Source organism: Aphanomyces invadans, assembly GCF_000520115.1.
Source record: "Aphanomyces invadans strain NJM9701 unplaced genomic scaffold supercont1.3, whole genome shotgun sequence".
Lineage (NCBI taxonomy): Eukaryota > Oomycota > Saprolegniomycetes > Saprolegniales > Verrucalvaceae > Aphanomyces > Aphanomyces invadans.
Genome location: NW_008580148.1, coordinates 2,219,803 through 2,242,441, shown reverse-complemented (window position 1 = coordinate 2,242,441; position 22,639 = coordinate 2,219,803). Strand labels below are relative to the sequence as shown.

At 54.9% G+C, this 22,639-nt stretch overlaps 7 protein-coding genes across 9 annotated transcripts; 4 read left to right on the top strand and 3 right to left on the bottom strand.

The window, feature by feature from the left end:
• The first annotated feature begins 116 nt into the window (after positions 1-116).
• Positions 117-1,213, top strand: H310_02330 (hypothetical protein). The gene is made up of 3 exons (XM_008865798.1): positions 117-418; positions 469-545; positions 594-1,213. The coding sequence occupies exons 1-3, from the start codon at positions 143-145 to the stop codon at positions 775-777; spliced, it is 537 nt and encodes a 178-aa protein (XP_008864020.1). The 5' UTR covers positions 117-142; the 3' UTR covers positions 778-1,213.
• A 24-nt stretch (positions 1,214-1,237) lies between these two features.
• On the top strand, positions 1,238-4,015 carry H310_02329. 2 transcript variants are annotated; one of them, XM_008865797.1, is made up of 16 exons: positions 1,238-1,365; positions 1,430-1,473; positions 1,534-1,608; positions 1,658-1,702; positions 1,750-1,905; positions 1,952-2,077; positions 2,137-2,208; positions 2,263-2,412; positions 2,459-2,518; positions 2,564-2,692; positions 2,759-2,863; positions 3,011-3,097; positions 3,162-3,283; positions 3,327-3,477; positions 3,542-3,613; positions 3,668-4,015. In XM_008865797.1, exons 1-16 carry the CDS (start codon positions 1,263-1,265, stop codon positions 3,875-3,877), a joined length of 1,707 nt encoding a protein of 568 aa, XP_008864019.1. In that variant the 5' UTR covers positions 1,238-1,262; the 3' UTR covers positions 3,878-4,015. The 2 variants fall into 2 exon arrangements, with proteins under 2 accessions (XP_008864019.1, XP_008864018.1); XM_008865796.1 differs by having other exon boundaries at positions 1,238-1,473.
• A 121-nt stretch (positions 4,016-4,136) lies between these two features.
• H310_02328 (hypothetical protein) lies at positions 4,137-5,982 on the top strand. Its single transcript, XM_008865795.1, has one exon. It carries the CDS (start codon positions 4,170-4,172, stop codon positions 5,934-5,936), a length of 1,767 nt encoding a protein of 588 aa, XP_008864017.1. The 5' UTR covers positions 4,137-4,169; the 3' UTR covers positions 5,937-5,982.
• A 195-nt stretch (positions 5,983-6,177) lies between these two features.
• On the bottom strand, positions 6,178-11,464 carry H310_02327 (hypothetical protein). Its single transcript, XM_008865794.1, has 2 exons — positions 11,328-11,464; positions 6,178-11,257 (listed from the first exon to the last, which is right to left on the bottom strand). Exons 1-2 carry the CDS (start codon positions 11,425-11,427, stop codon positions 6,291-6,293), a joined length of 5,067 nt encoding a protein of 1,688 aa, XP_008864016.1. The 5' UTR covers positions 11,428-11,464; the 3' UTR covers positions 6,178-6,290.
• Positions 11,465-12,233: 769 nt separating this feature from the next.
• Positions 12,234-13,615, bottom strand: H310_02326. Of its 2 annotated transcripts, XM_008865792.1 has the most exons (7): positions 13,373-13,615; positions 13,194-13,315; positions 12,978-13,139; positions 12,745-12,928; positions 12,631-12,694; positions 12,442-12,572; positions 12,234-12,387 (listed from the first exon to the last, which is right to left on the bottom strand). In XM_008865792.1, exons 1-7 carry the CDS (start codon positions 13,591-13,593, stop codon positions 12,330-12,332), a joined length of 942 nt encoding a protein of 313 aa, XP_008864014.1. In that variant the 5' UTR covers positions 13,594-13,615; the 3' UTR covers positions 12,234-12,329. The 2 variants fall into 2 exon arrangements, with proteins under 2 accessions (XP_008864014.1, XP_008864015.1); XM_008865793.1 differs by having other exon boundaries at positions 12,631-12,928.
• Positions 13,616-14,720: 1,105 nt separating this feature from the next.
• H310_02325 (hypothetical protein) lies at positions 14,721-21,635 on the top strand. The gene has a single exon (XM_008865791.1). It carries the CDS (start codon positions 14,726-14,728, stop codon positions 21,551-21,553), a length of 6,828 nt encoding a protein of 2,275 aa, XP_008864013.1. The 5' UTR covers positions 14,721-14,725; the 3' UTR covers positions 21,554-21,635.
• Positions 21,636-22,072: 437 nt separating this feature from the next.
• On the bottom strand, positions 22,073-22,587 carry H310_02324 (hypothetical protein). The gene is made up of 2 exons (XM_008865790.1): positions 22,288-22,587; positions 22,073-22,242 (listed from the first exon to the last, which is right to left on the bottom strand). Exons 1-2 carry the CDS (start codon positions 22,582-22,584, stop codon positions 22,102-22,104), a joined length of 438 nt encoding a protein of 145 aa, XP_008864012.1. The 5' UTR covers positions 22,585-22,587; the 3' UTR covers positions 22,073-22,101.
• Positions 22,588-22,639: the final 52 nt, after the last annotated feature.

Sequence of the window (22,639 nt, the reverse complement as noted above, 5' to 3'; positions counted from 1 at the left end):
ACATCGAAGTGCCAATGGCGACGGAATTCAGTTTCATTATCGCTTTAGAAAGGTTCTCACTGCCAAAATCGATATTCGATACCGCCTCTGCATGACACGTGTGTTGTTTCATTTCGCGATTTCCCCATCCGCACCGACCCCCATGCCTGCCAAAGCCGCTAAGCCAGCCGCCGCCCCAGCAAAAGAACACGAACTCCCCCGATCCCTCCTCATCTCGGACAGGGGGGAGTTAACCCCTGCGTTCATCCACGTATTGAAGCGCATCTTCCAGAAATTCTCGGAAGGCACGAACGCTCTAACGTCGGACCAATTGAACAACTTTTCCAAGGCGTGCAACGACGGCAAGGGATTCACCGCCAAGGAATTGAACGAAATCCACATGTACTTTGACTGTGACGAAAACAAGGGTTTGACCCAGGTAGGTCCCTCAGGGAAAGCACGGTATCTTGGTGCTCATCAGGAATGTAGCGTGGTTTCTGTGATATGTACCACACCCAAACGAGCGCCGAACCCAGCGAAACGTGGAAGGATTTGCGCAAGCTTGGGTAGGTCGTAACCGCTCATTCATCTGCTTATTCTAAGTGGTTGTATAGATTCATCCAACATGTGACCGGCAAAGGTGGCTGCTACGCTTGTGGCGCTGATGCTAAGACTGCTTGCGCCCGATGCTTGTGCGTGCGTTACTGCTCCAAGGAATGCCAAACTGAGGACTGGAAGGCTGGCCACAAGCGGGCTTGCAAGCCCAAGTCCGCCCCTGTTGTCAAGGCCACTGAATAATCGGCTTCACCTCGACAGGCCAAGGTTCTCCGCCACTTTATAGTTGAAATAGTCCAAAAGCACTGCAAGGCAAATCTTGTGTCAGTCTCTGGTCACCATATCATTTTCGGCGGCCGAGCACGCAACCAAGTTTCTCCAAGGTCGTTGAGCGAATTGGTTGCTTCACTTTTCCTGCCCTTGTGTGTTTAGCCTTGCGACGTCACACGTTCCTGCGATTTTGTGAGATTATCGTACGACGGAGGCTTGTCATGGACACTCGCTTCCTATCCCTTCAGCCGCGCTGTGCGAATGAGCCAGCGGGCACATTCGAGCCTCTCCTCTTCAGGCCCACAAACCCACCTTTCCTAGTTCCTTCGAATTTGTCGACGCTTTATCCTTGGACTTTGAAGCAATATTATTGGATGATAATATTGATTTTATTGTAATTTGATTGGCTCATTTGTTATTGTCAAATTTGCCAGTCCTCCCGCGCCGCCGCATGAACGATGGGGAAGAACCAACACAGCAAAGATCGCATGTTCATCACGGCTTCCGAGCACAAGTACCTGTATGGGGGAAAGAAAGATGCAGTCAAGACTGCCTACCGTCGTACGTTGTTTCAGTCGGCAAGATGTTGCTTGCATGAGGCTTGGAATGAGACGTCGATGTGTAGGCTTGCCGTTCGATTGTTGCGCCATCACGCTCACGCCATTCAAGGTAAGTGCGAGATCCGTTAGGGCCACGTTTCATCCGAACCACCGTGGTGCTACCTCGTAGAATCCTGTGTGCACAAGGCAAGGACACTTATTTGACATTGAAGCGGTCATTCCCTACGTTAAAGAACACGGCATCGTACGGCCATTCCCCACGACTTGCAGTTGTTTTCTGACTTGCTCGTTAGAATCCAGTCACAGGTGAAACCTTGACCGTAAAGGACTTGATTCGTGTACAAACTGCCCCCCCCTCGTCGGATGCCTCATTCCCACTGCATAGCTGCACTTCCACAAGAATCCTGAAGGCGAATACGCATGTCCCATCACATACCGTGTGTTTACGAACAGCACGAAAATCGCGGCCGTTGCTACGTCCGGCAACGTGTATGCATTCGACGCTTTGGAGGAGCTCAACATCAAGTCCAAAAATTGGCATGTACGGCGCATTGTTCTCTCTTGCTTGCCATTCACATATTCATTAGGACCTCATGACAGGCGAAGAATTCAAGCGCAAGGACATTATCATTTTACAGGACCCTGCGGATCTAGGCAACCGCGAGATCGACTCGTTCGAGCACTTTCGTCGGGCGAAAGAGAACGAAAAGACGGTGAGACTAATGGAGACTCGACTCCATTAGACACCGTCGCTTGAATGCGCCGCATGTAGAAGCAAGACGTCGGGAAACAAGAGCATCAGACCATTCGCGTCTCGTCAGCCACTGCACGTATCTTCCAGGAGGTGCTCATGCTTTGAGTCGGTGAACGTTCTTTGAACAAGTGATGGTTGGGGCAGATGGAAGCTGCTAAAGCGCTCAAGCGCAAGCGCGAGGAAGAGCTCAAGCAAGACAAGACGAAGCAGACCGAGGAAGAACGTATTGCGGCGTCAGTCTCTCATGCCAGCGCTGACACCACGCCAACACCTGGGAAGAACGGCAAACTCCAGGTACGGCATGCGTTGGAGGCGACCACTGACCTTTCTTTGGCTGAAGTATTCCAAGTTCACGGACGGGAAAATGTCCCAGTCATTCACGTCCACGATGATGGACCCAGTACGTTCTTGACATGCCACGGGATCGTCTGAGGGCACGTTGCAGTCCACTCGAAGCCAAGCGGCCTTGGCAACTGAAGCCGAAGTGCTCGAAACGCGGTGGGCGAATGTGAAGAAGCTCAAGAAGAAGGGCTACGTTCGGTTGGTGACCAACTTTGGCGCCATCAACTTGGAAGTATGTCGTGGGCACATATCGTTTTCACGAGCGTTCCTTTGCTGTCGGATGTAATCGCCACGATAGTTGGACTGCGATTTCGTTCCGCGCACGTGCGATAATTTTCTTGGGCTATGCGCCAAGGGCTATTACAACGGGGTCATCTTCCATCGCATCATTCGAGGCTTCATGGTACGTGGCCAGCTGCATGCTATCGTCGCGGCGGTCATCGAACAGCTCTTCTTCGTGCTGGAGTGCTACGGGCGAATGCGATTTAGTTGCAGCGCTGTCACTCTCGGAAGGCATTGGCGACATTTGGTGACCTGATTGTTTTTGTAGATGCAAGGGGGTGACCCAAGCGGGACCGGCCAAGGCGGTGAGTCCATTTGGGGCGCGCCATTCAAGGACGAGTTTGACAGTCGCTTGGTACGCGTTGTAGTCGTCGCTGCTGGCTGGACTACGTGGAACGGACATGACGTTGCTGCCGTAGTTGCACAGCAAGCGAGGAGTCCTCAGCATGGCAAATTCTGGGTCGAACACAAACAATTCGCAGTTTTTCATCACGTTCAAAGCGTGCCACTACTTGGATAACAAGCACTCTGTGTTTGGCCGGTACTCTATCGCTCGATCTCGTGGAAGCTTATCCTGTGTACAGAGTCGTCGGTGGGATGGAAGTGCTCGACGAGATCGAAGCGCTTTCGACCGACAAGAACGATCGCCCTTACGACAAAGTGCAAATCCAGAACGTCGTTGTGTTTGAGAATCCGTTTGCGCAGTACGAAGAGGCCGAAAACCAGGGCCTCACGGTTCGTCAATGCATCCATTGCATGCATCTTACCCGATGAATTCATTCTGACCGGGAAAACGTAGGTCGAAGACGTAAAGCGAAAGGAAGAGGCTCCCGTCGTCCAAGGGACTGTCATCAAAGTTGGAGACGACTGGGTAATGCTTTGTCGAATCTGCAAGTCGTCGATGCCATCCAATGCATGCGTGTAGATCGCGTACGACGGCATGGTCGACATGCCTGTGGTTCCCGTCCAAGCGGCATCTGCAAATTCCGGGGTCGGCAAGTACTTGAAGATTCCACCGGCCGCACCCACCAAGAAGAAAAGTGCCGCAGCAATTGGGGACGACGACCCTCCCATCGCCAAAAAGGGCAAAGCAGCGCCAGTGACGTCGTCGTTTTCAAACTTTGACAACTGGTAGTGACTCGTCGCGAGAGCGGGATGGTATCAGTAGAATTAAAACCACAATACCATTCTGCACACACCTGCAGCTTTGTGCATGTTGATCTTGGCGCTGGCGATTCCGACCGCGGCGCGGCACGTCGCGTCGAGCAGGGAGTGCAAAATCGTACACTATTTTGGAATGCGTGTAATTAGTGTGGCGATGCTATAAATAGCGATGGGATCGTCGCTGGGGAAATCCGGATACGAAGGATCTGTTCGGATACGTGAGTTCGGTTGTAAAAGAGCACAGAAGAGAACGGAGCGACGCCATGAGCAACCCGGCGACGATGGACGCGATAGGCGCCGTGAAGAGTTACATCGACAAGATATTGGGTGACAGCCAGCTGGAGGGAATGAAAGCACTCCTGCTGGATGCTGAAACAACCAAGATCATCAGCATGGTGGTCAGTCAGAGCCAAATCCTGGAGAAACAAGTCTTCCTCGTCGAGCAACTGGGGGCGAACGCACACGAGAAGATGGTGCACTTGAAGGCAGCTGTCCTTATCCGCCCAACGATTCGAAACATGGAGCTTCTCAAGACGGAGCTCAAATCGCCCAAGTACGGCGAATACCACATCTTTTTCACAAATATCACGTCGAATGACATTTTGGAGCGGCTCGCGGAGGCCGACGAGAACGAAGTCGTGTCGCAGGTGCAGGAATTCTACGTGGACTACATGGCTGTGAACGACAACTTGTTCCATTTCAACGTGACCGGTGCTGTCGCGTTGAGCTTGAAGGCGACGAACCTGGTCAACATGTCGCCTAGGACCGCCGCAGTGTACCAGCGCAACATGGACGGGTTGACGGCGCTGCTGCTCTCGATGAAGAAGAAGCCCATCGTCCGGTTCGCGAAGAAATCGGACATAGCCGAGAAGATGGCGCGCGACGTTGCGACCCGCATGCAGCACGAAGATGGGCTTTTTGACTTTCGCCAGCCGTCGATTCCACCCGTGCTGCTCATTTTGGACCGTAAAGATGACCCGATCACGCCGCTCCTGAGCCAGTGGACGTATCAAGCGATGGTGCACGAGCTCCTCGGTCTATTTGAGAACCGCGTGAACTTGGAAAATGCACCGGGGATTCGGGACGACATGAAGCAGGTCGTGCTGAGCGTGACGTCCGATTCTTTCTTTGCACAACACATGCACGCCAACTTTGGCGAGATTTGTCTTGCGGTCAAGGGTCTCGTCGACCAGTACAAAGTCGCGACAAAGCAGAACGAAAGCATCGAGAGCATCGAAGACATGCAGCGCTTCGTGGACAAGTACGCCGAGTTCCGCGCGCAGTCGGTGACCGTCTCCAAGCACGTGGCACTCATGGGCGAACTCAACCGCCTCATTGAAGTCCAAGGGCTCATGGATATCAGCACGCTCGAGCAAGACATTGCGTGCAACGACGACAGCTCGACCCACTGGCGAGAGCTCACGCTGCGGTTGAGGAAAGCGGCGATTCGGCCGATCAACAAAGTTCGCTTGGCTTTGCTGTACGCGTTGCGATATGAGTCGCCGAGCTCGCTTAAGAGCTTAAAGGAACTGTGCACGGAAAACCAAGTGGCGTGGGAACCGATTCAAGCGGCGCTCGCGTATGGCGGGGCGGCGGCGCGGGGCGGCGACCTATTTGGCGAAAAGGGCTTGAACAAGTTCATGAAAGCCGTGACTCAAGTCACCCAAGGCATGCAGGGAGTGAGTTGCGTCCTGACGCAGCACGTGCCGCCGCTGATGAAGACGCTCGACAACTTGTTCAAGGGGACGTTGGAGCCCAGTGCGTTTGGTGGCATCCAGTCGGCGACTCCACTGCCGAAAAAGCTGAAAGACGTGATCGTGTACATCGCGGGCGGGGTTACGTTTGAAGAATCGCTTAAAGTCGCCGAGCTCAACGTCAAGTTGGCGCCGCAGGGTCAGCGCGTCATCCTGGGCGGCCCACAAATCCACAATTCCGAGAGCTTTCTGAAAGAACTGGCTGACGACGGCAGCGGTGTGGACCCTCGCACGGCGTCTGCGTCCAAGTTTACTTACAACGGCAAGTCCCTTTAAAGTGAATCCAAGCGGTATCGAGTCATCCACTTTTGCATGTGGCCCAAGGCTTCGTTGCGTGGAAAGATAGATTCGTACAAGTTGGTTTCGAGACATGTGAGGCTGCATGAGAAGGAATTCTTGCGAGTGTGGACATCTATCCACGACCTCGAAGCAGTGTGCTAACATCCTAGCCTCCGACGCCGTGCATCCCCCGTGCCTCACGCGAAGAGCTGTCGAGACCGTACCTAATGCATGTGGGCCTTTGACACTTTGCACGCTTGATAAATGACAGCGTGCATTGTGGAAAGCTCGACCACAACATCGAAAGCGTCATCCGTGGTGAACGTGCAAACGCGGTAAAGAATCGAGTTGTTACAAGTGATGGGTCTTTGCCCGACGATTGGAAAGATCGAGGGGGAGCAAGTGGGGCCAGTTCTCCAGCACGACAAGCCCGAGCCACGGTAAACTCTTGATCCCTTCCGCCTCAAACCAGTCGTGGAACGCTTCGCACGACACAGTCGCACTGTCATCGCCGTACACGTCTTGGTAAAAGCTGATCGTTTCGTCCGCGCCAGCCGAGGCGACTGTGGCAACGTCCTCGACGCCGCCCACTCGATCCAGCGACTGGCTGCACGCAAACAGTGCCTTCAAGAAGATTTCAAGGCACTGGCGCAGTGCATTCCACGGCACGACATGATGGGCTGTCGTCTCGTCAAACTGTTGTTGCTCCGAAAACGAATTCGACAGTGTGTAGCTGAGCAGGGCGGAGCCATGGACGAGGATGTCGAGCAGGTTGCCGTCTGTAAAGACCAAAAGGCCACATAGGACGTGGACAAGGAGCACTTTTTGGGTTTGGGGATTTTCCAGCACACAAAACAAGTGGTCCACAAACGCACCGACGTACCGGTTCGTGCAATGGGCGTGTTTGGGACAAAGCTGAAGGATGCTGCCTTGGCACTGCTCCCTCGTCAGTTCCAAATGGACGGTGGGTGACAGGAGATTTGTGGACGGAGCCTGCCGCTTCGTCAAGAACGTCTTGATCACCGTGATGAGTTGGAAGGGCGAGTACAGGTGCAGCTCAACGTGCGTGAGACATTCGCCGAGCGCGTGGATGTGGGCCTGCGTGTACACGAGCTCGGACGCGGCGACTTGGTACCGCAGCAAGGGGGTACTTGAAGGAGAATCGGATGGATGAGCATCTAGACCGATGTCGCTGGCGCGCACGCCGTCGTTTTCATCCCACGAGGATTCGGGCGACTCTCTCGGAGGGCGCTGCCACTTGGACACATCGAGGAGCTCGACCCACGACACGGTCTCGTACCCTCCCGAGTTGTACCATTCGCCAAATTGCTCAAACGAAACTCTGTTGCGCGTGCGGAGACTAGTGTGCGCAGCGAGGGTAACCTCGTGAAGAAGCTTGGTTGTGACGTCCCCAATGACCTCGTCCGCTTCCACGTACATTTGCTCGATACCGCGGCGATACCGCTTTTCGCAAAGCACCATGAGCGCGACGAGGAAGGAGCGGAGGTAGAGGAAGAGCATCGCGTGTGGAATCGCGGCGGTTGCGCGGCTCGATGCTTTCCGCATATTCAGCTTCACGATCAAATCGAAGGCGCTGGACAATTTCTGGCTCTTGGATCCCATCCCAAGCATGCTCATGCCACACGCCAGCTCGACTGCGTTGACTTTGCCGACCTTTTTTCGGTCGTATGCGCTAAAGAGCCGCGCCAGCATCCGCGACGCGACCTGCTGACCTTCTTCGTTGACGCTCGTACGTGGGATCAGCTTGCGAATGCAGCTGTAAAAGCTTGACCTCGTTACGACAAGGCCGTTGTCGTGGGTCACGGGGCGCGCCGCTCGAACGATGGCGTCGTGGATGGTCGGAACCGCAAGGCGGTGGAACTGCGTCGCTTCGAGCACGGCCAAGTAAGTTTCGATGTCCTTTTCCGTGTAATGGAGCAAACTCCCCTCTTCGTGCATGTCAAACGCATACGAGAGGGGTTTCTCCCGCGTGCTCGCCTCCATTGCTTCTTTAGTCGGCCACTTGTTCAAGTCCAGGAGCTCCAGCCACGGACACAGCTCGTACCCGCCGCGCGCCGTGTACCAGTCGGCGAACGCGCCCAAACTAATGCTCGCGCTCGATTGCACATCACAAAATACCTTGGAGACCAACACGCCGGCCGCTCGCTCGGCTGCAAATACGTTGGCTTGGAGACTGGACCCGCCACTGCAATCCCCGAGTGAAAACGAAAACAAGATCGACAGAACGCTCTTCAACAGCTCAAACAGCGCCCGACGACTCACGCTGCCGTCACGGTGCGTGTCAAACAGCGAAAAGAGCATCCCCAACTTGGTGCTTTTCGAGCCATGACAAAACAAGCTCATGCCGCTGATCAGGTGCAGCTTGTCGACGGCGACCCCTGAAGTGCCGCTGTCGTCGATGCCCTCGTCGTCGTTCGTGGCGCTCTCGGTCTCGTACAAACTAAAGATGCGCAGCAAATGGTAACTCAAAAACTCCTGGTCTTCGCTTGACAAGTTGCCTCTTGGCGCCAAACTGCGAATCGCGTGGAGGAACCCTGACTTGGACAGCGACTTGCCTCTTGTGAACCGATCGAACCCGTCGTACAGAGCGTCGACGCCGATCGATTTGAGCCGCAGCTTTTCCGCAATCGTGTACACAACAGCGACATCCCGCAGTCGAATGCGCAACGTGGTGTTATCGTACGTAGTCAATTTGAACTGAAACACAATGGCCGACGACGACGATGTTGCGGACGGCTTGTCTTGATACGAGCTAGAAACCGCCTGCGTCGACAATGGAGCTCCATCGTTCGGTAGCGACGACGAGGTAGGACAGCTGCTTGAAGGATGGCCGGATGAAACGGAATAGGTAGAAGGAGGGGGCGCGGTGGCCAGGGCCGCTGCCGCTTGAACAGCCACTGCGATAGTGGGGTCGACCAGCGGCCACTTTCGCGTGTCGAGGAGTTCGATCCACGGAATGATTTGAAACCCTTTATACGAATACCAATCGGCAAACGCTTCGAACGAAACCTTGCTGACCGGAACAGCGTCCGATGCCCCTTGACTCAATGTGGGATCGGTGAACAGCGAGCGAGCAATCCCGATGCAAGCCGCGTCACAGACAGCGCCGATCACTTCCGGCGAGCAGTCAGCGCCGTTGCCCAGAGCAAGAAGCATGGTGAGGAACGACCGAAGGAACTTCCACATTTCACGGCGAGTCAGACACCCGTCGCCGTCTTCGTCAAACAACCCAAAACAAAACGACAGCTTGTCGCTCTTCGAGCCAGCGCAAAGGACGAGAAACCCCGACACGAATTCCGTCGCATCGATTTTGCCCGTACCAGAGCGATTGTACGCGAAAAAGAGCGCTTCCAGCATTTCGAGCCCTTCCTGCCGTTGCAGTATACGGCACACAGTGTCTGTTTTGGTCGTCGCCGAGTCGGCGTCATCGTCGTCCACATTCAGCCGATCAAATTCGTCCGACAGCGATTGTTTGGTGATACAACAAGGTGAAGCCGTTGCGGTAGTGGGTTGCTGGTGGCTGGCAGAGATGTTTGGAAATAGGAGATGGTCCACACACGTTTCGAAATCGGCCCGTTCCAGCGTCGGGTACCCTTCAAGGGCGTCAAAGTACGGCTCGAATACTTGAAACACGGTTTGAATGGGATGCGTTTGGAGTGCCGTGCGCTTTTGGAGTTGCATATAATGCATCAGGTCGCCATTGTCAAAGCAAAGACTGTCGAGAAGGCTTCCCAGCGACGCTTGGTCGTTCGAGCTACCGGAGTTGGCACCGCTGGTCGTGGAGCTTTCCAAAGGCAGCTCAAACTCAAGCACGATGTCGTTTTTCAAACACACGGGCGGGATTAAGTCCAAAGTTCCATTTCGCTGCTGCTGTGAAGCGACGCCGCAGGTCGAATCAAACGTGAGCGAGCCGCCGCACGGGTCCGAGTCGACCTGGCGGTCGTCGTGCAGCGTGGCACGAATGTTCTTGGCAGTGTAATATGCCGACGCCGACACGGGCTGGAGCTGCTGGTCGTTCTCGTTCAACGTAGCAAAGTTGGCCGTGTTGAACTCGGGCCAGACAAAACTCCATTTTCGCAGGTCGAGGAGTTCGAGCCAGCTCATGGTTTGGAACCCGCCCTCGTTATACCATTGCCCAAATTGCTCAAACGTGTACGTGGGGTCGGACACTTGGTCCATGATTTCGGTGGCGGCGCCGTCAATCACATCCACGAGACTCGAATTGTCAGTGTTGGGGACCAAGCCCAAGACCGTGACGATCACAGATCGAAGGAATCGCCACAACTGGTCGTTCGTCAGCTCGCCGGCGTCGTCCGTGTCGAAGTAATGGAACCCCGCCGCCAATTTGTCGCTCTTGGAGCCATCGCAAAAGAGCGAAAAGCCTGCGGCCAGCTCGAACGCTTCAACTTTCGTGTCGTTTGGACCGAGGTAGCTGGCGAAGAGCGCGCGCATGCTAGTCATGAACTTGTCGTCGTCCACGAGGTGGTTTGTGCACGTCATGCACGTGAGTTCGTTGAGCGATTCTTCGAACGTGGCCAAATCCAACCACCCGTCGATCGTGTGGTGAAGAAACGTGTCGTACATGACCTGGGGCTGCAACACCGTGAACCGCGACGCCAGCAGCAGTTCCTCGAGCTCGATCGCATGCGCTGCGCCAATATGCAACGACTGACTCTGATGGGTCACCGTGAACACGAGCGGTGACGACGAGTCCGAGGTGGCCGTGGCAGGCTGCAATAAGAATGCTTCTTGGTGACGCCAATACGACAGGTCTAACAGCTTCAAATACGGCGCGTGCTCACCACCCATGAGGAGGTACCAATCCCAAACGTCGTCGAATGTCAACTTGGGTTGATGGTCCGTGATCTCGACGACCGTTTGCGACGCGCTAAATTGCATCGTTTCCAAAATGTTGACGGACGTATCCGTGTTCGCGGGACCGCCGCTGGCAAAGAGACTGTAGAGCCCGAGGAGGATATTCGTCAAGCATCGCACGACCGCGCCCTCCGTGAGAATGGGGAAGTCGTCCTTCGTAGTGAGCTCCAACGCAAGGCGAAGTTTCTCTTCGACTGTACCGTCAAGAAAGACGAGAAAACCCACGGACAGATCGACCATGTCGACGCTGTACGGCACGAACGTATTGTACAACAACTCAACCATCGATCGCGTCGATCGAAAGTCCTTTTCCGTCTGAATGCCACTGCAGTGTCGAATCCACTTGATGAAGTCTTCTTCTTCGAGGATCATTCCTTCTTTGACGTCTTCTTTTATCCTGTCAAGCTTGCACGCTTTCCGCACTACGTCAAACACATCTTGTGATGACACCACAAAGCCGCGGCACATCATTCGACTCGCGCAATCACGTACATGCAATCGTCGCGGTCTGTATTTCCTTTGCCAACGACGTTTCCACGACGAATCTCACTTGGTTCTTCACATAAGGCACCTCAATCGTCACCGACGACATCCTTCCGCGCCGACTGAGCTGTCACCGACGAAAAGTGCTGGAATCAACTATCGATGGAACAGGATTCGTTTGCGGTCGTCTCTAATTGGCTGAAATATTTACGAGTATGCGTATCAATGGTCAAATTTTTCAATTTTGCCCAATACAAGAAGATACCTGTATTCTGTTGAAATGGATCTCACCACAAGCTTGCGTCTGGATACTACCAAATGTCTTGATATTTCGACCAATTTCGCGATATTCCAAATAATCTTTGGTTTTGCGTGTCAGGATACCGTATCTGTCAAAATATAGTGGGGAAAGTCGGTCAAAGTTATCGTACTCAAGTGAACACCCCGCAGTACAGCCAATTGGATTCGAGCGATTGAGCAGCTTAAGGTACAATGTCCGGATCCTTCAACGTCGAGAAAATATTCAAAATTTCCCGCTGTAGGTTTATTTCGGGCTCGGATATACAGCGTGCGACATTTAGATGGGCGTTCAAACATATATTTTCCAGATATATTTTGCACCCACTAATATACTCTTGCATCCTCCCATGATGTTTCGTGGACCGAATACAATTTTGTCGTGATTCGCGCCTCAAAATTGCCTATTCATTGGCCAAATCCCCACACCAATTTGTTTCCGCATCTTTTTCACCTTAAGACAGGTTAAAACGCAGTGCGCATATAAATATTTCCGATGCCTCAGACTGGGTCAATTCAACCATACTCCTCTCATGTTGGTAAATTCAAGTTTAACAGATGTACTCCGTATGGTACTGTAGCAATTTAACTTGGAGGTGTTCCCTTCATGGGAAACAATCTCCGAAGTCTTGGTGTATGTATTATCTGGCATTAATCGCGATTTCCTGAAGATATCAATGCGCGCATATAATTATTTCGCGCACTGTAACAGCCTCACGAGAAATTCTTCTTGGACTTGGACGACCGCCGCTTCTTCAGCGATGCCTTCCGCCTATCCGTTCCCGATAACGCTTATGACAACATGCGATCTCACGTGGAATCGTACTGTTCAATGTCATCGTGGGCGTCGCCTCCTTTGACAGTTCGAAACGCGCCTTCTGCTATCTTCTCGTATGCGACTTGCACGTCATGGATTCTTGCTTCCACGACGTGGTGCTCCAAGAATGCGCCGCAGAACTGCATCATCAACACAAGTTTGCACGAGGCGCTCGTTGGTGTCAATCGTCGTTCGTACTTGTTTGAACGACACCGACGTGTACACACATACTTCCAACAGGGACATGGGCGGCATGAAGAATCTGATTGGTAAAGCACTTTACTTGGGACTTTCACGGTTGGAAGGACGTACTGCTCGGACGACGAAGCGTGGGCAGCTTGGAGTTGAAGGACGATCTTTTCACCGAATTTTGCCGCGATGACGCTACTGCGCCTCCGATCCGACGTTTGGATCTCAGTGAGGACGGAATCGAGAGCTTTCTTCGTGTCGCCTTGCAAGACGTGGCCGTAGATGTCGTGGGTAAAGCGAAGAAACTCTGAAACTAGAGTGATGAGAAGATTGCTAGATGAAATCGGAAGTTGTACCGTTGTACACAAAGCACGCTTTGAAACACGTGAACAGTCGTCGAAAGTTGATCTTAGGGCCGCGGGTGACGTCGATGTGCGCCGTGGCCTGGCTCATGATGTGACGTGGGAATCCTGGACACCGCAGCGCCAAGATTTGATGCATGTCTTCGACTGTGAGCTCTGCGGGGTCACAAGTGATTCCATGAGAATAAGGCGGGAAGGGTAACGATTTACCTGTATTGTCATCTACACCAGCTAAGTTTTGCTCCAGATATGCGATGAATGCGACGCGGTTGCGCACGTTGGCGTTGACGAACTCAAACTTTCGCCCCTCAACATGCGACTGCATCACAACGCTAGCCAGCACATCCCAGTTCATATCAAATTCGCCACACAGGGAGTGCGGTATGCACCTGGCAAAGTACCGCTCGAAGTACCGATTGACGCTGTCGGACCTGTCTAGCACAAATTGCTTGATCGCGTCCTCGGCAAAGAGCTTCACCCCCGTCCGTTCAAGGTACTCGTCGCTGGAGAGAGCTTCTAGAGGCTTATCTCGACGGACAAGCAGGGAATTGCGCGCCGTCTTCCTGGCCAAGAAGATGCTCATGGCGTGCGTGTCGGCTCGCGATGACATCGCCGCGACGGTTTATGTCTTGAGATCCTCTCGGAATGTCCCGATTGATTGGTTGAATTTTATCCAATCAATACTCGCAACAAATTGACTGCAGCAAAAACATGCTCCTAGCGTACGACATCGGATTGGCTTTGGAGAGACGCCGAACCAACCAATCAGCTACCGATGTCGCGAAGAGAGCAAAAGAGCGGCACAAATCCCTGGGGCCTTCCCTGGTCTGGTGGTTGTGGCTACTCGAGTGGAACAGTTCGGGCAGGAGATGGTTGTCGCCGGCAATAACTAAACCATGAGTTGGCGACGAAGTGTGTCCAAGATGAAGTGTCCACGGTTGACACCCCCCCCTTCAAAATCCAGTACCATGTCTTGGCCCCAGCCGTCCAACTCGAGCGTCGCGACAACCCGCCAATTCTGCTCGGCTGGCGCCATCTGATGCAGCCACATGGCAACCCTGTCAATTTGTGTCTGCAACTTCCTAACGATCCAAAAGCAAGATCTGGCGCTCCCGCCGGCCACGCCCCGTTGTGCCTGTTCATGTCCCCTCTCACAAAGACTGATACTCCCGCATGTGCGAAAGACTCCGTGGTCGTCGACCTTGGCGAGCACGGGTACATTCATTGTGAAAGCACTGGCTTGAGCGGCCCTCTGCCCACCTGCACCCCTTGCGTCGTGCGCGTCAAGTCGGCCGATGCGGTGCATATGCGAGGGGACTGACCACAGATTGGCTGGTCGTTGGTAAACAACCCGACCCCCATTAACTCAAGGTAATCAAATGGGACACGGCGACCACGACCTAAGGCCAACCTTGTTTACTACAAATATACTATATAATCGTGGAAATTCGACCTCGAGTTGCAAGATCGAAAACATCTGACATAACATATTGTGCTATTTTTATACTAAACAAAGTATATACGAATGTCCGTCCAAACTTGAACGGGGGCCACACCTCGTCATACAGCCAGCTAATGACGAGCTCTCGCTTGAACCCTACCCACCGATCATGACGTCATGCCGGGGAAATTGTCCGGATACCATGGCGTCCCGACGCGGTTAATATGGGGAATTGTATGCCAAAGGTATCCGGAAAATCCAAGGGTTTTCCCCGCCTGCGATTCATTCTCAAAAAAGCGCGATGGCCGACGAGCAACTCCATCAGTCCCTGCGGAAAGCCCGCGCGGACTCGCGTCTGCACAACTTTACGTCGATGGAACAGTATGTGGAGGAAATGCAGGGGCGTCGACCTGTCACGAAGATGCTTATCGCGAACAACGGTATCTCTGCCGTCAAGGCCATCCGATCAATCCGCAAGTGGTCGTATGAAACCTTTGCCAACGACCGTATGGTCAAGTTCGTCGTGATGGCAACTCCTGAGGATTTGCGCGCGAATGCGGAATATATTCGCATGGCGGAACAAGTTGTCGAAGTTCCAGGGGGGTCCAACAACAACAACTACGCGAACGTCCATCTCATCATTGAAATCGCGGAACGATTCGAAGTCGACGCCGTCTGGGCTGGTTGGGGCCACGCGTCCGAAAATCCGATTTTACCCGAAACGTTGGCAAAGACGACACGACAGATTCTCTTCGTTGGGCCCTCCGGCAAACCGATGCGTGCTTTGGGAGACAAGATCGGGTCCACGATCATTGCACAATCTGCCAAGGTGCCCACAATCGCATGGAACGGCGACGGGATCTCGGTCAACTACAAGGAATTGCAAGACATTCCGGATGAAGTATACAAGGCCGCTTCCATTCGCGACGCAGACCACTGCTTAGATGAATGCGAGCGCATTGGGTACCCTGTCATGATCAAAGCCAGTGAAGGCGGCGGGGGTAAAGGTATCCGAAAAATTACGCGCAAGGAAGACGTTATCGCAGGGTACACTGCTGTGCAAGGTGAAATTCCTGGATCTCCTATCTTCGTCATGAAGCTCGCGCCCAAGTCGCGCCACTTGGAAGTCCAATTGTTGGCAGATGAGTACGGAAACGCTATTGCATTGTCCGGCCGTGACTGTTCCGTCCAGCGCCGCCACCAAAAGATCATTGAAGAAGGACCAGTGCTCGCACCCACCGAGGAAGTATGGGACCAAATGATGTTGGCCGCGACCCGACTGGCAAAGGAAGTCGACTACGCGAACGCCGGGACGGTCGAATACTTGTTCACGGAACAGCCCGACGAAACGGGCAACAAGTTTTTCTTCTTGGAATTGAACCCGCGCTTGCAAGTCGAACACCCGGTCACGGAAATGATTACTGGCGTCAACCTTCCTGCGTGCCAGCTTCAAGTGTCGATGGGGATCCCTCTGTACTTGATCCCGGACGTTCGCCGTCTGTACCAAAAGGACTCGTTTGGCAAGTCGCCCATCAACTTTGACACGGAAAAGCAGGCACCGCCCCATGGCCACGTCATTGCCGCGCGCATTACGGCTGAAGACCCGAACGCGGGCTTCCAACCTACCTCGGGCCAAATCGAAGAACTCAACTTCCGTAGTACGCCGGATGTGTGGGGCTACTTCTCGGTCGACTCGTCGGGTCGTGTGCACGAATTTGCCGACTCGCAAATCGGCCACTTGTTCTCGTGGAGCACGTCGCGTGAACGCGCTCGCAAGAACTTGATCTTGGCCCTGAAGGAACTCAGCATCCGTGGTGAGATCAACACGACAGTCGAGTACTTGGTCAAGATGATGGAGTCCGAGGACTTCAAGAACAACCGCATCTCGACATCGTGGCTCGACGAACGCATTGCGCGCCACAAAGAAGTGTCGGTGCAAGGCCGCCCCGACACGCTCATGGTTGTCCTCGTCGGAGCCATGTGCCTCGCGTATCAAGCGTCCAACAGCCGCCAAGAAAAGTATGTGGCGCAGCTGGAACGCGGTCAGATTCCCGGCAACGACCTCCTACAACAGGAAGACGAGCTCGAACTTATCTACGAAGGCATCAAGTATAAGATCCGCGCCGCCCGCTCTGGCGAAATCACGTTTACATTGTACTGCAATGACTCGTACGTGCAAGCCAACATCCGCACGCTGAGCGACGGTGGGTTCCTCGTCCTCTTGAACGGCAAGTCCCACGTCGCGTACGCCAACAAGGAAGCGCAAGGGCTGCGCTTGATCGTCGATGGCAACACGTGCGTGTTCACGAACGAGTACGATCCCACGCGCTTGGTGACGAATGCGGCGGGTAAATTGGCACGCTATCTGACCAAGGACGGAGCCAAGCTTCGCCGAGGGACGCCGTACGCGGAAGTGGAAGTGATGAAGATGTATATGCCACTTTTGACGCCTGAAGACGGTGTCGTGCGCCACGTCAAGCCCGAAGGCTCCGTGTTGGCTCCAGGCGATTTGATCGGAAACTTGGAATTGGACGACCCGTCGTGCGTCAAGCTGTCGGATCAGTTCTTGGGCAAACTCCCCAACTTCTCCAACGAACCTGAAAACGCCAGCACCAAGTCGTTTTACGTCATGAAGAAGGCGATCGATACCATCACGACTGTCTTGGACGGGTTCAAGCTCCCCGACGACCTCGTCCAGCGTGCCATCAACGACCTCTTCGACTCGGCGCTCAAAGATCCCCTGTTGCCGCTTGACGAAATCAGCGAAACCCTCAGCGCTTTGGCGAGCCGCATGCCTGCCCACGTGTACGAACAGATCCGCGACCACATGCAAGCATACCGCGAATCGAACAAGTCGGCTCCGTTCGACGTGAGTAAGATCTCGGCAGCGTTGGACGCCCACAAGAAAACCCTCTCGATTCCGTCGGAAGCGAACGCTTACGAAGGAAAGATCGCCCCATTGCGCGAGCTCCTCCCCAAGTTTGAAAACGGCTTGGAAACGCGCCGCGAACGCGTCGTGTACGACTTGATTGCCAAGTACTTTAACGTTGAAAACCCATATGCACAAGGCCACAATGTGGAAGACGTTGTGATGGCGCTGCGAAAGGAGAACTCGGGGTCGTTGGCCACCGTGTACGGCATTGCCCGCGCCCACATTGCCGTGGACAACCGATCGAAGTGGCTCCTCGAAGTGCTTCGCCATATCCGTCGCGGCGACAAGAAGGCCATCTCGAGCTACGTGCGCATGCTGGAGAGCATTGCCAACTTCCGCGGCCGCGACTACTCGCTCGTGTCGCTCGAAGCGCGCCACATCTTGGTCGACCGCACCATGCCGAGCTACTCGGACCGTGTGTTGGAAATGGAATCGATCTTGCGCGCGATCGTGAGCGACAAGACCCGCCAGCCCCACGAAACAGAAAAGTTCCAAGAGTTGCTTGACCAGTCGTCGCCGATCTTTGACTTGCTCATCAGCCACGTCGACCACGCCGATGCCGAGATCCGCCAAGTTGCGCTCAACCTGTACATTCGCCGCGTGTACCGGTCGTACATCATCTCCAAGACGGACGCAACATCGGCGGAAAACGGCATCCTCGGCAAAAAGTTTGAGTTCAAGTCCCCGTCAAACGACGGAATGTCGGTGCGCCAAGCCAGCATGAACAAGGCCGAAAGTTACGACGACCTAGCGTCTCTCCTGAAGAAGGGGTCCTCGCCAAGCCTGACGTCGCTTGCGCGGTCCGACTCGACCGGCAGCGACTCGGACTCCAAGTACTCTGTCGAGAAGATCTCGCCGACGGTCAACCGCCACGGTGTGATCGTCGCGTTCAAAACGTTGGATCAATTGAAGGAGAAGTTCGAGCTCGTCATGGACCTCATCCCGAAGCGCAACATGCTCACTGGCCTCACCAAGGTCCAATATGTGAATGTGCTGCACGTGATCTTGCTGGACGAAGCCGAGAACGAAGACACAACGCTCGAGAAGCTCAACGTGTTTGTGGCGTACCACAAAGAAACCATGCAAAACCACTTGGTGCGCCGCATCACGTTCAGCGTCAAGCCCCACTTGCGCAACGTTGTCGACGCCTCGTCGACGTATCACTTGTACCCGGGCATCTACACGTTCCGCCAGTCCACGGGGTACGTGGAAGATGCGATCGTGCGCCACATGGAAGCGCCGCTCGCGTACATGCTCGAGCTCCAGCGCTTGGCCAACTACAGCGTCAAGACAGCGGATTCAAAGGACAAGAACGTGCACTTGTACTTTTGCACGCCCAAGAAGAGCGCGCTCGCCGCCGCCCGCGTCGACAAGAAGGAACAATTCCAGCGCTTCTTTGTTCGCGCCGTGGTCCGACAACTGGAAAAGCTCGATGTGCAATCGCAATTTGATGCACACCCGGGCCCGGAACGCACGTTGGTGGAAGCACTCAACGCGCTCGAGTTGGCCATGGGGTCGGTCAAGTCGGACCTGCCCATCAAGAACAACCACGTGTTTATGAACGTCGTGCCGGAAGCCGTCGTCGATCCGCACTACTTGGAAGCGGTGATTCGCATCTTGGCGAGCCGCTATGCGGCCCGGTTGGACCAGCTCAAGGTGAGCCAAGTCGAAATCAAAATTTCGGCCAAGTTCAACGACAACGCGTACAGCATCCCCGTGCGCCTCGTTGCGGCCAACCCGACCGGCTACGTCCTCCGCGTGGAATCGTACGTGGAAGCACATGAAATGCGCAACGGCGCCGAAGTCGCCATCTTCTCGAGCATTGGCGACGACGTTGTCGGGGAATGGGACGCCACCCCTGTGTCGACTCCGTACCCTGTCTCGTACCCCTTTGACGTCAAGCGTGAAGCTGCCAAGCGCTCTTCCGACACGTTGTACGCGTACGACTTTTTGGAGCTCATTGAGAACGCGTCGGTCCGCAACTGGCGCAAGTTTGCATCGGACCGCGCGTCCAAGGGCGTCGCGACTAAAATCCCCCACCGCTTGGTCGAATCCAAGGAATTTGTCCTCACCAACGACGACAACGCTGTCGAGCTCGTGGCACGTCCTCGCGGTCTCAATGACGTTGGCATGGTCGCGTGGCTCATCACGCTGTACACGCCCGAAGTGCCCACCGGCCGATCGGTTGTGTTGATCGCCAACGACATCACGTACAATGCTGGTTCGTTTGGGACTCGCGAAGACAAGCTGTTTGACCTGGCCTCCAAGTATGCCCGCGAACACAAGCTCCCTCGTCTCTACTTTGCCGCAAACTCGGGCGCTCGCATTGGCATGGCCGAAACAGTCAAGGCCAAGTACCAAGTCGAGTGGAAGGACGTGTCGGACCCGACCAAGGGCTTTGAGTACTTGTACTTGACCAAGGCCGACTACGACTACTTCCACAGCGTCGGCGCGATCGAGTGCTCGGAGAAAGTTGTCGCGAACGGCGAAGTGCGCTACGTGATCACTGACATCATTGGCGAGGAATCGGACCTGGGTGTGGAAAACCTTCGTGGCAGTGGCACGATTGCCGGCGAAAGCTCTCGTGCGTACAGCGATATCTTTACGTTGACGTACGTGTGCGGCCGTTCCGTCGGGATCGGCGCGTACTTGGTGCGCCTCGGCCAACGCACGGTGCAAAACGTGACAAGCGCGCCCATCATCTTGACGGGTTTCCAAGCGTTGAATAAGCTCATGGGGAAGGAAGTGTACTCGTCCAACGATCAACTTGGAGGGATCAAGATCATGCACAACAACGGTGTGACCCACTTGACGTCGAACAACCACCTCCACGGGATTGCAAGCATCCTCAACTGGCTCTCGTTTGTGCCGGCCACCCGCGGCGCGCCGTTGCCGATCCGCGACATCACGGGCGTCGACACGATCGACCGGGCCATCACGTATACCCCGACCCGCGTCGCATACGATCCCCGTGAACTCTTGACGGGAAAGATTGTCGACTCGACGTGGCAATCGGGTTTCTTGGACAACAATTCGTTTGTTGAATCCCTCAGCGCCTGGGCCAAGACTGTCGTCGTGGGCCGGGGTCGTTTGGGCGGGATCCCCGTCGGTGTTGTTGTCACCGAAGTCCGCACTGTCGAGAAGCTCACGCCCGCCGACCCGGCGTCTCCCACAACCCAAGAGCACACTGTCCAACAAGCCGGCCAAGTTTGGTTTCCTGACTCGGCGCACAAGACGGCAACGGCGATCCGCGACTTTCAGGGCGAAGACCTTCCTCTGTTTATCTTTGCCAACTGGCGCGGGTTCTCGGGCGGTCAGCGCGACATGTTTGACGAAGTCCTCAAGTTTGGCGCCGAAATCGTCGACGGTCTCGTCCACTACACGCAGCCCGTGTTCGTGTACATCCCGCCGTTCGCGGAATTGCGTGGTGGCGCGTGGGTCGTCGTCGACCCGACCATCAACTCGGACGTGATGGAAATGTACGCCGATCCTCAAGGCCGTGGGGGGGTGTTGGAACCTGCCGGCCTCATCGAAATCAAGTACCGCAAGCCTGCGTTGCTGGCGTCAGCCCACCGCATCGACTCGGTTCTCGTTCGTCTGGACGCGACACTGGCGACGTTGGCGGCGGACGACGTGACCCGCAGCGACGTCCTTCGCGACATTCGCCTGCGTGAATCCAAGCTCTTGCCCATCTTTACCCAAATTGCGACCCACTTTGGGGATCTACACGACACCCCTGGTCGTATGAAGGCCAAGCACGTGATCCGCGACGTCGTGCCTTGGGACCAAGCGCGCACGTACTTTTACTGGCGCCTCAAGCGTCGTCTGGCGGAATTCCGCGTCCGCCGCTCGATCTTGGAAGCATCCAACGTTGACATGCACACGTCGTTTGCGTCGACCGAAGCAACGGTCGCCGCGTGGTTCAAGGCCCAGCAACCGGCCGGCAATTGGGCCAACGACCAAGCTGTCGTCGCGTGGCTGCAAGCGGACGCCGAGTTCCTCTCCAAGCGGTTGGAAAGCCTCCACCAAGAGCGCATCGCGCGCGAAGTCACCCGGCTCGGTCTCCAAGACCCCCAAGCGGCTGTTGTTGGCATTTTGCACCTCATCAACCAACTGCCCGACAGCGCCCGCGAAGACGTCGTCACGGCGCTCCGACGAGGCAGCATCTTTGCCCGCACGTCGTCCGTGTCGCAATAGAGTCGCTCAGTCGTCGTCACCTGCGGCTGGCTGCGTTTGTGTAATATAAGAACAACCTCCCCACTCGATATGCATGTCCGCCAAACAACGTCGTCATCTTGTTGGAAACATGTCCACCCCCACCTTCTTGAATCCTTGCGCTTCATCATCACAAAGGGACGGATCGATAGCGGGCGACTGCACAGCGGCGACGTCGCCACAGCCTCGAAGAACTGTGGAACCGGGAAGGCTGCGGTGGTTGGTCTGGTCGAAGTGCATTCTCCGACACGAGGTTTTGCCAAGGGTGTTGGCATCATGGTATACGGTAGTGGCGTCCTGTAGAGCGATGCCGCGTGCCGGAGACGTCCCTAGTCGGCACCTTGGTGTAGGATGGTGGCGATGTAAGATGGCGACGGAAGGACGATCCCAATTGTTGTCGTCGAAGGCCGCCGCTTTGACGGGCATGTTGGGTCCTGGCCATGGTGCTCATGAAAGTAGGACATGCAATGAGGAGAACCCATCGACAGCACATCGCCGTTCGGACCTGGCTGAATACACAACAGCTCGAGTTACATGGACTTTTTCTCATTCGTTTCATGATCGTCCTTGGCGCCGTGCAGTAGAAGCCCCATGCCAAGGAGAATGATGCTTGCACCGGCCCACCATTGCAACGGCAAGTGCTCGTGAAAGACGAGGTACCCAACCAAGGCCTACACACAAGAAGATCACGCGAGCGCATTCGACGAGGGACCGACCGTCGTGACGAAGTTCGATGCAGAGCTTGTGATGGTCGCTGTCAAAGAGTCAGTCTCATGGAGCCCCCGGACAAAGAAACTCAGCATGACAGCGTTTGACACCAACATGGCGGCGAAGAATACAACGTGCACAACACGCATGGCCCAGGTGCAGTTCAACCAAGGATATGCCTCATGCTGATGCGACTGGCAGAATGATTGAATGTCTTGAATCAGCGACGCATTATCGTCAGAGGAGAGCTTCCCCAGCATCCCCGAGACGGCGGCGATTGTGCCCGAGATGCCGCTGCTCCACATCAGACGTTTAGAAGAATACACGATATCATTGGATATATATAGGAAGTCATTCACC

What these genes read in the sequence shown, in the direction of transcription:
- H310_02330 (XM_008865798.1), top strand. Translation starts at nt 143, where the DNA reads ATGCCTGCCAAAGCCGCTAAGCCAGCCGCCGCCCCAGCAAAAGAACAC. An exon ending in AAAACAAGGGTTTGACCCAG is followed by an intron (nt 419 to 468) that starts GTAGGTCCCTCA and finishes TCAGGAATGTAG; the next exon opens with CGTGGTTTCTGTGATATGTA. An exon ending in AAGGATTTGCGCAAGCTTGG is followed by an intron (nt 546 to 593) that starts GTAGGTCGTAAC and finishes GTGGTTGTATAG; the next exon opens with ATTCATCCAACATGTGACCG.
- H310_02329 (XM_008865797.1), top strand. Translation starts at nt 1,263, where the DNA reads ATGGGGAAGAACCAACACAGCAAAGATCGCATGTTCATCACGGCTTCC. An exon ending in CCGTAAAGGACTTGATTCGT is followed by an intron (nt 1,703 to 1,749) that starts GTACAAACTGCC and finishes CCCACTGCATAG; the next exon opens with CTGCACTTCCACAAGAATCC. An exon ending in TCAAGTCCAAAAATTGGCAT is followed by an intron (nt 1,906 to 1,951) that starts GTACGGCGCATT and finishes CATATTCATTAG; the next exon opens with GACCTCATGACAGGCGAAGA.
- H310_02328 (XM_008865795.1), top strand. Translation starts at nt 4,170, where the DNA reads ATGAGCAACCCGGCGACGATGGACGCGATAGGCGCCGTGAAGAGTTAC.
- H310_02327 (XM_008865794.1), bottom strand. Translation starts at nt 11,427, where the DNA reads ATGTCGTCGGTGACGATTGAGGTGCCTTATGTGAAGAACCAAGTGAGA. An exon ending in ACAGACCGCGACGATTGCAT is followed by an intron (nt 11,258 to 11,327) that starts GTACGTGATTGC and finishes TGTTTGACGTAG; the next exon opens with TGCGGAAAGCGTGCAAGCTT.
- H310_02326 (XM_008865792.1), bottom strand. Translation starts at nt 13,593, where the DNA reads ATGTCATCGCGAGCCGACACGCACGCCATGAGCATCTTCTTGGCCAGG. An exon ending in TGGTGTAGATGACAATACAG is followed by an intron (nt 13,140 to 13,193) that starts GTAAATCGTTAC and finishes GTGACCCCGCAG; the next exon opens with AGCTCACAGTCGAAGACATG. An exon ending in AGCGTGCTTTGTGTACAACG is followed by an intron (nt 12,929 to 12,977) that starts GTACAACTTCCG and finishes CTCTAGTTTCAG; the next exon opens with AGTTTCTTCGCTTTACCCAC.
- H310_02325 (XM_008865791.1), top strand. Translation starts at nt 14,726, where the DNA reads ATGGCCGACGAGCAACTCCATCAGTCCCTGCGGAAAGCCCGCGCGGAC.
- H310_02324 (XM_008865790.1), bottom strand. Translation starts at nt 22,584, where the DNA reads ATGTGGAGCAGCGGCATCTCGGGCACAATCGCCGCCGTCTCGGGGATG. An exon ending in CATCGAACTTCGTCACGACG is followed by an intron (nt 22,243 to 22,287) that starts GTCGGTCCCTCG and finishes TCTTGTGTGTAG; the next exon opens with GCCTTGGTTGGGTACCTCGT.